General features: G+C 47.7%; 1 protein-coding gene across 4 annotated transcripts in view; it reads right to left on the bottom strand.

Annotated features, from left to right (window-relative positions):
• GATA4 (GATA binding protein 4) overlaps positions 1 to 16,419 on the bottom strand; it is an 84,476-nt gene that overhangs the window by 4,985 nt on the left and 63,072 nt on the right. For 3 of the 4 annotated variants that reach the window (XM_033177110.1, XM_033177121.1, XM_033177101.1), the window contains exons 3-4: positions 5,946 to 6,115; positions 4,824 to 4,949 (exon numbers count right to left, since the gene is read on the bottom strand). In XM_033177110.1, the coding sequence (XP_033033001.1) occupies positions 4,824 to 4,949; positions 5,946 to 6,115 (296 nt within the window). The remainder of the gene's footprint in view (positions 1 to 4,823; positions 4,950 to 5,945; positions 6,116 to 16,419) is intronic. The other variant, XM_033177129.1, reaches the window with a different exon arrangement.

Below are 16,419 nucleotides of genomic sequence, written 5' to 3'. Positions count from 1 at the left end.
TACAGCACTGAAAGGCACACACCTGCTGCAAGAAGGCAGCACCTAAGCAGTCTCTCCGCAAAGGCTGGGGCTCAGACGATGTGCACAGGCCCCTGGAATTCAGCAAGAAAGAAATCAATTCTGTTTTTAAAGAGCTTATCGAGCACCTACGTGATGTGATGGGGACTTTACTAGAGCCTGGAGAACAGGGAACGAAAGACACACAGTTCCTACCCTCAGAAATTCAGAGAGAAGTAGAAATAAGCAGACTCTGGTAGGTGATATAAAAAGATGGAGAAACATGAAACTGTGCTGGGGTGAGGAGTGGGAAGGAGGGGCACGTGAGGATATCAAGGAAGGTTTCCGTGTGGAGGTGACACCTGAGTTTGTAAAAGGTTTTGAGTAGACAGAGGCAGGCATTTCAGGCAGCAGAGACAGAATGTTCAAAAGCCTTTATCATCCACACAAGGACCCTGAAAACAAAAAGTGGGTGCTAGGCCAGGCACAGTGGCTCATGCCTGTAATCCTAGCACTTTGGGTGGCAGAGGTGGGAGGATTACTTGAATCCAGGAGTTCAAGACCATCCTTGGCAACATAGTGAGATCCCATCTCTACAAAAAAGTTTTAAAATTAGCTGGGCATGGTGGTACATGCCTGTAGTCGCAGCTGCTTAGAAGGCTGAGATAGGAGGATCACTTGAACCCAGGAAGTCGAGGCTGCAGCAAGCCGTGATTGTGCCACTGTACTCCAGCCTGGGTGATGGAGCAAGGCCCTGTCTCAAAAAGGGGCGAGAGTGAGGGGGTGCTATCAATAATTGTGCTGGGAAAATTGGCCTCAACAGCAACAGCCCCAGCGAGTTGAGATGTAACATCACTCTACTTAGAGCAGCTCTGTACGGCATTGGGTCTGGCTGGAGCCACTGGTGCTTCTATGAACGGTGGGGAGCAGTAAGAGATTATTCTAGAGACTGCCCTGTGACCAGGTTCTGAGATAAAATGTGCCTGGACAATACTTTGACCACAGTTCTGTCGGGAGGCAGGCCCCACAGCCATTCACAGATGCCTAAGCCAGTCCTGGGGAGCAGGACTGCAGGGTGCCTTCCCCACATCTGGTTTCTCCTAGGCTGAGCCAAGTCTTTTAGCCCGTTCTATGCTATGCTTGTCTACCATGTGGGATCGATAAAGGCCACACCTGCAAATACAGAAAGAAAAGCAATTACTGCTTCAGAGACATGAACATGGAATGGTTAAGCGAGAAATGCACCAGCATATGTGAACTTGAACTTGCCTCCTATTTAACTGTGGGTAGATGGGGCAGCATTTGCACCCCCTACCCCACCATCTGCCTATCTGTGACTCTATACCCAGACCCCTATTTTCCACCTTGTGGGAGGGTGTCCTCCCCCACCCCATCCCCCTAACTATGCCTCAAATGTTCAAGCCCATTCTAGCCTCAGAAGAATCTTCCCCTCATGTTAATCTCCATTCACTTAGGTATGCCTTTTTTTTCAGTTGCAGTAAAATAAAATACATGTAACTTAAGATTTACCATCTTAACCATTTTTAAGTATATCGTTCTGCAGTGTTAAGCACATTCACTGTTCTGCAGCCCTCACCACCATCCCTAGAACTCTTCTCATCTTGCAAAACTCAAACGCCATACCCATTAAACATCACTCCTCATTCCCCCTTTCCTCAGCCCCTGACAGTCTCCATTCTACTTTCTGCCTCCATGGATTTGACACGTGGTGTCAGGGGCCAGAATTCCCTCCCCTTTTAAGGCTGAATAATATCCTACGTGTATATACATCACACTCTATTTATCCGTTCACTTCCCCATGGACACTTGGGTTGTTTGCATCTTTCTGCATTTGTGAACCATGCTGCTATAAACACGAGTGTACAAATAGCTCTGAGACCCTGCCTTTAATTCTTTTGGGTATATATCCAGAAATGGTATGCTGTATCATGTGGTAATTTTATTGTTTTATTTTCTGAGAATATTATCTTTTGAATACCTATATAATATTTCCCAATAAGTTTCTTGTACCATTCCCATATTGAAGAATAATAGTTTAACCATTTTCCTTCCAAAGGTTTTTTCCCCTCCATTTTTGCTATTACAGTGATTAACAAACACCCTTATATATATTCTTTGCAGAAAGAAATGTTTTCTTATGAATGTTCATAACTTCAGCTATTTGTTTGTTCATTATAACAAGAAATCATGAAAAGATACATGAGATTAAGTTAATAACAGCCCTCTCACTCCACTACCGTAAATCCTATCCCAATGAGGCAACTGGATTTAACAGCCTGTTATATATTCTTACATTAAAAAAAAATTCTCAAACACGTGTACACATATGTATCTATGGACGTGGTTTGGCTGTGTCCCCACCCAAATCTCATCTTGAATTGTAGCTCCCATAATTCCCACGTGTTGTGGGAGGGACCTGAGGGGAGATAATCGAGTCACAGGGTGGTTTCTCCCATACTGTTCTCATGAGGAAGTCTCATGAGAGCTGATGGTTTTATCAGGGGAAACCCCTTTTGCTGGGCTCTCATTCTCTCTTGCCTGCTGCCATGTAAGACAGGCGACATGCCTTTCACCTTCCGCCATGACTGTGAGGTCTCCCCAGCGATGTGGAACTGTGAGTCCACTAAACCACTTTTTTATTTTGAGTATGTCTTTATCAGCAGTGTGAAAACAGACTAATACACCTATACATGTATATTTGGGTGTATGTGTTCACCCATCCGCTGGTCTGTCCACTCATCCCATATGTATGTGTGTTTACTGCACCTTCAACACTCATAGTATGGGGTCATGCTACATATATTTCTTTGCAATGTGCTTTTTCCTTTTCTAGATCAAGATACATGGCTCTGGATCACTATTTTTAAATTTCTCCTCAATATTCCACATTTTGGGATATACCAGAATTTTTTCAACCATTTCTTTATGGGGTTTTAAGGTAGCTTCTAGTTTTTGCCACCACAAACAATGCAGCAATCAATGGTCCAAAGGTCATCATGTACTGGTTATTTTTTATAGGCTAGTTTCCCAACAGTAGACCTGCCAGATATAAAGGTGTTTATGGGTTTTAACCTTTAAAATACCACTAAGTTAATAGATGCAGTTATTCAAATACAAATCAATAATGCATGAGAGTATCTAATTCCCCAAATCCATAGCAGCACACATTTTAATTTTTGCCAAATACATGGGCAAAATAGGGACTTTCGTGGTCATTTTCAGGTACATTTCCCTGATTTTCAGTGAGATTCAGCATGTCTGCACATGTTTCATGGCTATGTGGACAGCTTCTGTGAGTTCAGCATGTCTGCACATGTTTCATGGCTATCTGGACAGCTTCTGTGAGTTCAGCATGTCTGCACATGTTTCATGGCTCTGTGGACAGCTTCTGTGAGATGTCAGTTTGTGTCTTTTGCCCATTTGGGGGAAGTGGGGGAAAGATCAAGTGTTCTTTTCTTACTAGGCTATAAGGTCTATCTGTTTCTGGTTTGGTTTTAATTTAACTTGTATTTGAACAATTAAGACTTGCAAATGTACCGTCTAAGGTACCAAGGGGGTACACAGCAAAAAGAGTGTCCTTTCAATCCCTTCCCCCCAGGACCCCAGTTTTTCTCCTGGAGGCACCCCATGTACACATATATGCATAAATGTGACCATGTGACCAAACTCTACATATCCTACCAGAGGTGTTCTGTGTACATGGAAGCAACCATGTATAAATTATGTTCTTCCTCATATTTATAAAAATAGTGCCATAGTAAGTACTGTTCTGCACCTTGCCTTTTTGTTAACACTATATAATGGAGAATGTTCCAATAAAAATGTAAAGAGTTTTGTAGAAGCTCCTTGTAATTCTGGAAATATTAACCCTTTTTCTGGTACTGTGTGTATTGGTCTTTACTTTCCCTAGCTATCATTTCCAGGCACTAATAGTAAATATTTACAAAATCAAATCTATCTAACTATTTTTATATGGCTAAAAAGTTTTAAAATATTGTTTAAGAAGTTCTCCCATCCCCAAAGTTATATAAATACTTCCCCTTACATTTTCTTGCAGTGTTTTTATCGTCTGATTTTTTTTTTTTTGTAGTATTTTATTGTCTAATATTTTTATTTTTTGGAGACAGGGTCTCACTTTGTAACTCAGGCTGGAGTGCAGTGGCACAATCAGAGCTCACTGCAGCCTCAAACTCCTAAGCTCAAGCCATCCTCCTATCTCAGCCTCCTAAGTAGCTGGGACTAGAGGCATGCACCACCATGCCCAGCTAGTTTTTTTTTTTTTCAGTACAGACAGAGTTTCCAGGTTGGTCTTGAACTCCTGAGCTCATGCAATCCTCCTGCCTCGGCCTCCCAAAGTGCTGGGATTACAGGCATGAGTCATGATGCCTGGCCTTACTTTTAGTTTATTTCAAAGATATTTTACGTTTAATATCTTTAATTCACCTAAGTTTATTTTTGTTTAAGTAGGAGGTGGAGGTGATGCTTTCCTTTTGTTTTCCAAATGAACAGCCAATTTTGTCAATGCAACTATCCTTAAGCTTCTTATCCACTGAATCGAAATGCCGCCTTTGTTGCCTACCAAGCTGCTATACATAAATATGGCCTGCTCATCTGTAAAATGGAAAATTCACTTAAGCAATGTAAAGGACGGAAGAGGCCAGCAAAGTTGTTGAAAGTCCCTTCCAAATCTAAGTATCTTTGTTAAGAAGGGAAAATGAATGCTAGTCCAAAGGAAGAAGACAAGCGTTGACTGAGAGATGGGCATCAGAAGGCAAGGATGCCGCGTGGGCGTGGGACCCACGTACCCCATGGAGCTTCATGTAGAGGCCACAGGCATTGCACACAGGCTCGCCCTCCGCATTGCGGCGCCACAGCGTGGTGGTAGTGGTCTGGCAGTTGGCACAGGAGAGGCCCACTCGGCGGGAGGCGGACTGCAAGACAGGAAACAGACCCTTCATGTCCAAGTAAAAGGGGGGCACTGCCCCTTCCACCTTGCGTGCGATTGCGGAGTTGGGCCTCCCTAACGGGAGGCAGGGCTGGGCCCTAATGACCCTGCATGAGATCTCTGACCTGTGACAGCACCTAACTCTCCTGTCACCTGAGCCACTGCGAGGAGTAAATCAGAACAAGGTTGCTGCTGCACGAGGAGAGCGAACGTGGGCACTGAAGACCTGGTTTCCAGTCCTACCATCATTCACCATCAGGCAAATAACCCAGTGGGTGCCGGACACTGCCGGAAGGAAAGCTTCTCCTGAAAGAAGCTGCAGGTGCCAGGCACAGACGGAGAGTGAGGAATCACAGTGTCCAAACGGTATCAAAGTCTGAATGGCCCTGGGACCTCAAGAAAGAGAGGCACCAGGGTGTATCCCCTCTGTTCTTCCCTCCTTAATATAGTGCAATCTGGTTGGTGTTGATCAGAATCAAATTATATTAAAAAGGAGCATGAAGCCAAGAGCCAAGCCCCAGGCCCAAACTCTTCCCCAGCCACGGGGCCCAGCACAAGCTGCTTGTACTTCTGAGCTTTGGGATTTACTAACTGATCAACTGAGGTCAGGATAGAGACCAGCCTCTGAGGTGACCTTCCTTGCAGGGTTGGTGTGGATGGAGGAGACACTCCAGTCAACACTGGAGTGGGAACCAGGAAACCTGGATGGGAGACTCAGTACCTTAGTGGCTATGAGCAAGGCCACTAGATTTTCTAAGCCTCACTTTACGTTTCTGTGTGCTGAAGAGGTTGAACTGGACAGCCTGGATCATTCTGGTGGCTCCAGCTAACTCTAAAGTTGTGAGAGTTATGGTGGAGCTCTCTCCCATCTAATCCCCTGATCCACACCCTCAAGTTCCAAAATTCAAAACCAGAGGATGTCCCACCAAGGCGAGAGCCCTGCAGCCAGGTGCCGAGAGGAGGCCGCGAGGCAGGTGCTTACCAGCCGGCGCTGGGGCTTGATGAGCGGCCGGTTGATGCCGTTCATCTTGTGGTAGAGGCCGCAGGCATTGCACAGATAGTGACCCGTCCCATCTCGCCTCCAGAGTGGGGTGGACATAGCCCCACAGTTGACACACTCTCTGCCTTCTGAGAAGTCGTCAAACATATCTACTGAGTTGGGGAGAACAGACAAGAAAAGACACAGAGGATTAATTCTTTGTTTATGCCCATCTCTTACATCTGAGAATCTAGAGAGTGCAGAAACAATACCCTTTCCTTGAAAGGAGAAGACCACCTTGGGCTGCTCTTGCTCTTCCTCACTCTGACTTCAGCCCCTGCCCCCTAATCCCAGACACTGTGAGCTCCCCTGAGCATGAGAAGAGGAAAGGTTGCAGTGATCAGCCGCGTCCTGGGCTGGGAGGCAGGACACCTGGATTTCAGTCCAGATATCACATTGAGAGCCTGCAGCCCCAGGCCTCTCACCTCACACTGAGGTCCATGCAAACCTTCTTGCGCTCTCTTTTTCCTTTTCAAAGTTAGTAAGATTACTTTTCCCTTTGCATAAAGGTATAAATATTTACCTTAGGAAAATCAGTGCCAAAATATACAAGGAAAATCCAGATTGTCACTAATGTTTTCAGCATTTGGTTCTATTGTATCCTTTGTAAGACTGTATTTTATTCTTTTTATCAGAGACAGGGTCACTCTGTCACCCAGGCTGGAGTACAGTGGTGCAATCATAACTCAGTCCAGCCTTGAACCCCTGGGCTCAAGTGATCCTCTAGCCTCAGCCTCCCAAAGTGCTGAGACTACCTGCATGAGCTCCTGTGCTCAGCCCTTTGTGAGACTTTCCTTTTTTGAGATGGGGTTTCACTCTTGTCGCCCAGGCTGGGGTGCAATGGCGCAATCTCAGCTCACTGCAACCTCTGCCTCCCGGGTTCACGCGATTCTCCTGCCTCAGCCTCCCAAGTAGCTAGGATTACAGGCGTGCACCACCACACCCAGCTAATTTTGTGCTTTTAGTAGAGATGGGGTTTCACCATGTTGGTCAGGCTGGTCTCGAACTCCTGACCTCATGTGGTCCGCCCACCTTGGCCTCCCAAAGTACTGGGTGAGTACACCACACCCAAGCTTGTGAAACTTTCATATGTTGATATATATTTTTGCCAAGCTATATAATTCTGAGTCTGTGTGGGTCTTTTGCTTAATACCAAAACATTTTCTCAATGAGAAATTCTTTATAAACTCATTTTATAAAATTCTTTATAAACGCATATCATTATTCCATCATATAAACATGCCATCATTTAACTAGTATCATTCAACTATTAATTTTCATCCAATTTTGGATTCTTATTACGTAAACACTGCTTGTTTTGTGCATAAATCTGTGCATTTCTAGTTATTCCTTAGGATACAATCCGAGAAGTAGAATTTCTGAGTCAAAGGCACTAGATTTATTTTAAGTTTTTGGAATTTTCTAACTGTCCAGCCAAAAAAACGCTTCATTCATTCATTTTTTCTGTTTTAATATACCTGTATGGGCTGCTGTATCATAGTTTGACATTTTTCTTGCTTATTGGTATATAAAATAAAGGTGTATATTATAAGCAATGGCACCTCAGAGGCGCTCACATGAGCGGAGCGTCTCCCCAACTACCACAAGGCTGCTGGGTCTGCCGCTCCCTTCACTCGCTCGCTCCTCCCCGCCATCACCTTGATTGTCCATGTCTACAGAACGTTACAACTGACAGGTTCCACTTGTGTCCATCCTCCTCACCCTGATGAGACAGGCTGGGCCAGTTTTCTCATTCCCTGTAGTCTATATAAAGCCTGGCTCACAATCTCCAGAAGTCTGTCTGACTTCATGTTATCCTAATTTGCTGTCCCTAAACACATCTACCTTGGTCTCCAGATTCTTCCTATGCTGCTGCCAGAGGCAAGGGCAGATTCTTCTCTAGTGGAGAGGGGAGCTTTTATTGAGTTGGGAGGACAGGTGGTGAAGAGCTCTCTTTCCAACAGGACCCAGCCCGGGAGGGGGTTAAGGTTGCACATTTTGCTAGTTCTGTGGCCCAGCTACTTGCTCTAAGGGAATGTGGGCCAGAGAAAAGCATGGTGGGGGGCCCTCCCCCCAACTCTGGGTACACAAACAGTCATTTGCACCTGCAAACAGGTAGCTGTGTGTCCACACCGAGTAAACAGTGTGCAGGTGTGAGGGGCTATTTGCTCAGGCCAGGGAGCGGAGCACAGGCGTCACAGCAGAGGCTATTTTTACACCTGGGTCACACTGACAGCCTCTACCAAGGTCGCCTGCCCTCAGACCCATACATGAGATGCGGCCACTCCCGTCCATGACTTGTTCACAGCTGGACCCCCACAATGAACACTCCTGTTGCCACCTCTACAGTCTGTGCCTATGGCCTGTCAGCGTCACTTCTTTCATCCAGGCCTGCTCATGAGGGGATTCGAAAGGCCAGGAATTTACAAAAGGACATTAGACCAAGCCAACTCCACAGCAGGAGGTGGGCGCAGGCAATGTCGTCATTTTGTTGGGTGTCAGCAATAAACACTAGGTGGCACCACCATCTCTAAATTGAACCAAGACGCACAGTCTGGCCTGAATGACACTTGGACATAGGATCACCTTTCCAGTCCAAACCTAGCACAACTCTCTCATTCTGGTTTCCTTTTTTATTTTATTTTTCTCTTTAGAGACGGGACTCTGTCACCCAAGCTGGAGTGCAGTGGTGCAATCGTAGCTCACTGCAGCCACCAACTCCTGGCCTCAAGAGATCCTCCTGCCTCAGCCTATTTTTCTTTTTCTATCTTTTTTTTTTTTTTTTTGAGACAGGGTCTCAATCTGTTACCCAGGCTGGAGTGCAGTGGGCCCTGCAACCGCAAGCTTCCTTAGTACCTGGGACTACAGGCATACGCTACCATCCCCAGCTAATTTTTGTAGAGATAAGGTTTCACCATGTTGCCCAGGCTGGTCTCAAATTCCTAGGCTCAAGTGATCCTCCTGCCTTGGCCTCCCAAAATGCTGGGATTACAGGCATGAGCCACTGCACCCAGCCCTATTTTCCTTTATTATGAAAAAATTCAAACATATTCAGAAGTGGACAGAATATGAAAGAGAACTCTGACTTGACCATCACATCCAGTTTCCAATCATTTGTGGTCAATCTTGTTTTATCTATACCTCCATTCACTTTCCTCCACATTGTGCTACTGAAGAAAATCCCAGACTTCTATTATTTTATTCACAAATATCTCAGTATGTTGCTCTAACAGATAAAGAATCACACTCTTAAAAATAAGCAAACTGGCTTCTCTCCTACATTCTGGTTCATTTAAGTCAAAAACATCTCATAATGTGTTCCTCTTGTTCGGAGGGGAGATTCTCTTTTCTTCTCACAATTATTGTTTTATATGCAGGAATGGAGTGTTTTTTTTTTTCTTCTTCCCACACTACACTGATGTAAAGAAAAATTTTTTTTGAGACAGGGTCTCACTCGGTCCCCCAGGCTGGAGTACAGTGCTGTGATCTTGGCTTACTGTAGCCTCAACCTCCTGGGCTCAAGCACTCCTCCCGCCTCAGCCTCCCAAGTATCTGGGACTACAGGTGCCTGCCACCATGCCTTGCTAATTTTTTTTCTTTTTTTGTATTTTTGGTAGAGACAAGCTCTCACTATGTTGTACAGACTGGTCTTGAACTCCTAAGCTCAAGCGATTCTCCCACCTCAGCCTCCCAAAGGGCTGGGATTATGGGTGTGAGCCACCGTGCCCACCCCAGAACCGTGTGCTCCCCAGAATCTTATTAAAGGACCCAGGAATCCCTGGAGCGTCCTCTCAGCTGCTGACTCACCTTTGGCTGCCTTGAGAACCCAACACACAGGTCTGCCTCGGAAGCCCCTGCAGGCAAACGTCAAAGTTGGGTAACGCATTCAAGCAACTATTTTACTGTCCAGGTAAAGTCACTGGAGGTTGCCAAATATGTACTTGTCACCAACAAATATTTACTGAGCATCTGCTATTTAATCACTCTGTTAGATGTCACAGAGCTAGGAGGAAACCCAGGTCTCAGAATGCTAGTGATCTATTTGGACAACTTGGATTTGAATATCAATAATGAGTAATAATATTACTCGGTTTGTTTTTAGAACATACCCTCAGCAGAGTGGGGGACTCATGGCAGACCCTAATTGTCTAGGGCAGAAAGTGTGGAATTCCCACCAGCATAAAAGTCCCACTGTGATAGAAGGGTCAGGGATTACCAAAACAGCCCAAGTAAAGGCTATGCTTCCTAAAGACACCCAGCAGACACTCTGCAGCACCTCCAAATCTGCAGAGGTTTCCATATTTCTGACCACAGAATCTTGCCATCCAACCCGGTCAATGAAATGTTACACACATTTTTAAACAATGACTATAAAAACAAGGTAACCATAGAGGAAAATGTTGACCCTATAATGTTAAATGACAAACACAGCACTAAGTCCCAAACTAGCACTCACATCTGGTATGAACCTCGGTAAGCACCACTTCTCATTCCTTCCTAGGAAAGGTACTGGGAGGGAAGAATGATTCTGAAGCCAGGGGGCACAGCTGTGGCCTCGGATGCAGCCTCTCCCACCCAGTGCTGGCATCCCGGGAACTGCTCCAGCCACTTGGAAGGCATCACCCACGTTTGGAGGAAAGACTTGTAATAATAGTTGTAAAGTACTTTGCAAATGAGAGGAAAAACTTACAACAATGGCTGTAAAGTGCTTTGCAAACATCAAATGAGATAACAATGATGGATTATTGTTAGGAGGCTGAAGTTGGAGGGGTCAGGAGGGAATGGGAGAGACCATGACAAACCTTGGCGCTGGTTATTGGAGGAGGGGAGGACAGATAAAAGAGCTAGGAGACTGGGGAATCTGACCTTTCTTAGACCACTTGGGGCTATGCTCAGAATTGTCTGTCGCTCTCAGCCGTCAGGTTTGAGACTGCAAGCCGGGAACCAACTGACAGCAAGGCTGACCGTGTACACTTACTCGGTCTCCAAGTGGTTGCTCATGGAAGTATGAATTAATGATTAGTTTAGCAATGAAAAGCACAAAATAAACTATGTCCTAACTCCAAGGATGGGGATCTCACTCCTCACTTCCATCCATACCCTGCTAAAACAAGGTTTTTTTAAAGAGGAAACAAAGTCTGAGAGTCTGATTTCTCAGACATCCAGTGCAATAGGGATGTTCCTATGAATTAAGGCAAAGTACTCCCACCCTAGTGCCTGAAAGAAGAATGTAGGCCAGGAGGTTGAAACATCCCACCCCTGACTTCCCTACAAAGAACTGACGCAACCAGAGGCAAAGACTGCGACCTCTCCTCTCCTCTGACCTGCTCCATCCATCTTGGGGAACCCACCCACCCCAACAAGGGGAAGCCAAGCAGGGCTGGGAGAGGGAAGGCATGGGAGGAAGAAAGGGAGAGGAATCAGAGGCCAGGGTCACGGTTCCGCTCTCCACTCCCTCCCCTGGGCACTGCTGGCTGCTGGGGAGACAGCTCAGGCCACTGCTGCCGCCCCATCGGCGCCACAGAGCCTGGTCTGCTCTCCTGCAAATGCGCCCTCAGACCTCCACCTGCTGGGGAGAGCTGGTGCTGAGCCCCAGCTTGCGCTGGAAAGAGCCTCACCCTCATGCCTGGAGGCAGAGGTGATGGGTCTCAGCCCCTTCACTGCAATGTCTGAAGCTCAAACATTTGCCATGTGTCTGTCTACGCACCCCTGTACGAGTGCCAGACAGAATGAACATGGTGGAAAAACCCACGCTAACTCCTTGCCCTAAGTTGTTTTGGTCTAGCTGGGGATGCCCAACTCAAAACTCATCGCTACCTTTGAGGTGACAAACTGCAGTGAGCCTGGGCCTCACACCGGTGCCCAGTCCACCACCTCCGGCTTCAGACCTTCAGCATAATGGACGTTCAGGGAGAGACACATCAACAGTGGAAAGGGCCCATGCCCGGGGCAGCTGGGCAGTGCTACACAAGAAGGGCCGGGGGGCCAAGGAGATGCAACCCACAAGGCTTCTTGGAAAAGGCCAGACCCCGGCCCAGACTGGGCAGGAGGGGAGGGACCTGCCCGGAGACCATTCCCTGGGAACTAAAAGCATTTCAGAGCGAAGTCTCAGCCCCACCCAGAGGTCCCTTGCTGAACCCCAGGCCCACGTCCCATCCAGAGTTCACTAGAGATGGAGCCTGGATTTCCCGACAGGCCCCGATCTGTCCCTGCGGCTGGCGCCTGGGTGTGGGGCACGAGGCCCAAACAAAGCCTGAGGTTTTCCTGGCAGCTCTTGAGCCCTGCGTCTTCTGGGCTTCGTCAGGCTCGGCAGATGCCTGTGACAGGAGGCTGTCACGGGGAGGCCCACACAGCTCCAGCGGGCTCCGGCGAGGGGATGAAATCACCTATTTTGGAAGCTCCTGCAGCTGCTGAACAGAGGAGGTTACCAGTTACCGCCCACCTTGCAGAGTCACCCCACAGAGTCCAAGGCCTCTGCTTCTGACCCTTATAAAGCACAAGACCCCAGGACGCTGGCTGGCTGCAGTGACGGCATGTGACTCGGTTTTTTTTTTTTTTCCTGAATCACAAACAGGCAAGGACATTGTGAAAGGAAAAAAACAAAACAAAACAAAAAAGACAAAAACAAGAATGGGGGTGGGGGGAATGTACAGAGAGACAGAGGAGGAAGAGGTTGAAGATCAAATGATAGAGGAAAATACACCTGCTCATATGCAAAGATGTTTTACAAATGACAAAGAGAAAGATGAGCTTGAAGGCTGTAACATGCAACCACACCTGTCACTGGAGGAACTATGGAAAGACTCCAGCCCCCGACACCTTGGGCCCCAGCGGCTCCTCCCTGGAGGTCTAAGAACTCCCAGCATCTCTGCACCTGCCTGGTCTGTGCTCATAGCAGGGTCAGCGTGGGAGGCTGGTCCAGGAGAGGGATGGCAATGGAGGAATGTTCATGTGCTTTAGAAAACAGATTCTGCCCGGGGCCACAGAGCTAATCAACAGCAGAGATGGGATCAAACCCAGGCTGGCCAGTCAGCCTCTTAACCGCAGGCCAGGGTCCCACCAGCTCTGCCCACAGATGTCTTGGCCATCCCTGACCCTTTCCCCAGCGGCAGTAGCTGGCAGCAGAGAGAAAATCAGTCTCGATTTGACCTGTGAGCAGCAAGGGCTGTAGGACTCCAGAGCCCAAGCGTGCTCTGTTTTCCCAGCGTGTCTGATCCCAGAAACGTCCCAGCATCTCTGTTTCCATGCTTTCTGCTCACCCACTTGGGAAATGCTTCCTGGCCTTCATCATTGTCAAGATTCGATTTTGAGACCTTCAAGAACCCCTACACGTGGTCTATAATTATGGCATAAAGATTTCCCCATAAGATGCAGGATCAGTTGTTGGCTCCAAGAGAAATGTAGGATGCTTCTGAATTCAAATTTGAGCCTCTGCAATGACAATGCCATAGAGCGAAGTCCGTGAACTTGTGGACTGTTGCATTACTCTCACAGGACTTTTTTTTTTTTTTTTGCAATGGGGTCTTGCTCTGTCACCCAGGCTGGAGTCCAGTAGCTCAGTCACAGCTAATTGCAGCCTCGACTTCCTGGCCTCAAGCGATCCTCCTGCCCGAACCTCCTGAGTAGCTGGGACTACAGGTGAATACCACCATGCTCAGCTAGTTTTTGTAGCATTTTGTAGACATGGGGTCTTACTATGTTGCCCCGGCTGATCTTGAACTCCTGAGTTCAAGCAATCCTCCCGCCTCAGCCTCCCAAAGTATTGGTATTACAGGCATGAGCCACCACTTCTGGCCACAAGCACTTTCTTGAAACAAATGAAACAAAAGTATTGTGGTGAATATGACTTCATTTGCTATATCTCGACACTAAACATGCAGACTCCCAGAAAATGGTCACCATGGCCCCTTCCCACCAGAGAACCGCAGGCTGGGATACCATTTTAAAAACGGGCAAAGGGCCAGGTATGGTGGCTTATGCCTATAATCCCAGCACTTTGGGAGGCCGAAGCGGGTGGAACACTTGAGGTCAAGAGTTCAAAGCCAGCCTGGCCAACATGGTGAAAGCCTGTCTCTACCAAAAATATAAAAAATAGGTGGGCATGTTGGTGCACCCCCGTAATTCCAGCTACTCGGGAGGCTGAGGCAGGAGAATTGCTCAAACCCAGAAGGCAGAGGTTGCAGTGAGCTGTGATCATGCCACTGTAGTACAGTCTGGGAGACACAGTGAGATCCTGTCTCCAAAAAAAATGGAAAAGGAACAAAGAAAAGAAGGGAATACTGAAAGATGGCAGTGAGCTCTACATTTCTATTTGAAAACTCTCCCCAGTGCCGGCATTTTGCCCCTATACCAATACATTTTTTACAAAGACTGTCTTGCCGGCTGTCACCCTCAGGTGAAAGAGCTGTGGAGTTTTCCTGGGGGCCTCCGTGTGGGAAGCTACGATCAGTCCCAGAGTGGAGGGGCCTGGGCGGCCTCCCAGCTGCTGTGTCTGCAGAGACCCTGCCCGGCAGTCCCCACCCCGAAACCTGGGACAATGTTCTCCTCTTTGTGCTGTCCCCCTCCCCGGGTTAATCTGGGAGCCTGTGACTCACCATACAAAACACATACAAAACACCATACATGGGACACTTCTTGGGGGGGGGCACATTACTAATTATTCTTAAAGCACAATCTTAACACCAGGGTGTGTGGCAACGCTCTGCAGACCTCACTGTCAGACCTGCATCCCTGACGTGCTGATCCCTCCTCTTCGTGTCTCCCTCGTGTCCCAGCTGACAGGTAATACGGCTGACGTGCCCCCTCCCAGACAAGCCACACGCAGCATGCCAGGAAAGAGGCCAGGACACCGCACTGGGCGCTGGTTCCTGCAGCTCCTGGGACTTCCAGCTTCAAGCTCAGATACAGCCAGGGTAGCCCTGGCGGGGGAACAGCACTTGCAGATATTTACTCCTTCCTGGCCTCTGGGGACTGCACGCAAAGGGCGCTCCCCGCCGCCGCTTCCCTGCCCACTGCCTTGTTGAGTTGGCTCGCTCTGCACATCCCCAGTCCTGCTGAGGGAGAGGCTGTGAGGGTCCAGGAGCAAGGGGCAGTTGGCACAGTGGTACAGTCTTAAAACCTGCAAGCTGGGTCTGGGCTATTCCGTGAACATTCAGAAGAGGAAACCAAGGTGCAGAGCAGGCCGGGCAAGTGCCTCATTGGAGCTCCCAGTCCTCGCCTTCCATAGACCACACTGCTCTCCGCTGGACCCCGCCACCTGTGGCACCTGGCACACACCAGAAGCTCCAGACAACAGAAACTCCGCACACACGACAAAAGCTCCGCGCACGACAGAAGCTCTGCACATAACAGAAGCTCTGCACACAGAACCATCGAGTTCCAACAAACCCAGTGCCTGGGGTCCCGTGAAGCGGCCGAAATGACGATGGGACAGGGCTGGGCTTCCGGCCAGCCGGGCTGCCTGGCCACTGGGATGCCCTGTTCCTGGACATACACCATAATTCAGCTGTGAGAATTATCTATGCAGGGCCAGAAGTTTCCGTGTGTGTGTGTGTGTGTGTGTGTGTGTGTGTACACATACATGTGTGTATATATGTGTGTATGTAAAATCATATATAATGGATGTATATGGGAAAATTACACTGCGTTGCACTAAAAGCCAGCCCACTCTTGCTAGCAATAAAACTGCTCTAATGAATTCACTGGAATAACTTGTTTTTAAAGGGAAAATGTCTATTTTTCAGATGTTCCTGCCAAATACTGGAAACAACCAAGATGCCCAGTGGTAGAAGAATGAATACAAAAACAAAGTTTCAGTAAAGCCATACGGGAATTGGAGTTGGTTTATTAAATGACAACTGGATAGACTATGTTCTTCCTATTTTCTCTTCCTGTAACATGGTTTAAATTAGTTAAATATGCAGTTAATTAAACAAGCATCTCTGCCTAGGCACTGCAGGATCGGAGACGTTTATTTTCTTCAATTTCCTGGGATCCTCCCGGTCTGAAAGAAAAAATACAAAGTACTTTTTCCACTTTGGGCCCAGCTGCCTCCCCACCACAGTGGCAGCCCCATCTGGGCTCAAGCATCTCTATGGCACCAACTATTCCTCCCACCCTACAGAAAGAAAGGGAGAACCCCTCCCTTCGGGGTACAGTCCCAGCCAGGGTAGAAGGTACATGAAGAGCTTGCTGGTCATGCTGTGGACAAAGTCTGGCACTGGTCCTGGTTCTTCCAAGTCACTGTGTTGTGATGATACCCCTCTCTAGGCTCCTCCCAGCTTGCCTCAGTCATTGTAGTGTGCCCTGGGGTTGGGGGATGTGGGGAAGCAGACACTCTGGGTCTTGATGGGAAGCGTGACATGGTACAGCCCCACAGCCAGTGGGGAAAGCAATTTAGCAATATCTTATCAAAAGT

The sequence above is a fragment of the Trachypithecus francoisi genome, unplaced genomic scaffold, assembly GCF_009764315.1.
Source record: "Trachypithecus francoisi isolate TF-2019V2 unplaced genomic scaffold, Tfra_2.0 Contig01554, whole genome shotgun sequence".
Classification (NCBI taxonomy): Eukaryota; Metazoa; Chordata; class Mammalia; order Primates; family Cercopithecidae; genus Trachypithecus; species Trachypithecus francoisi.
Note: the sequence above shows the minus strand (reverse complement) of the source record. Positions and strands in the feature narration are given on the sequence as shown.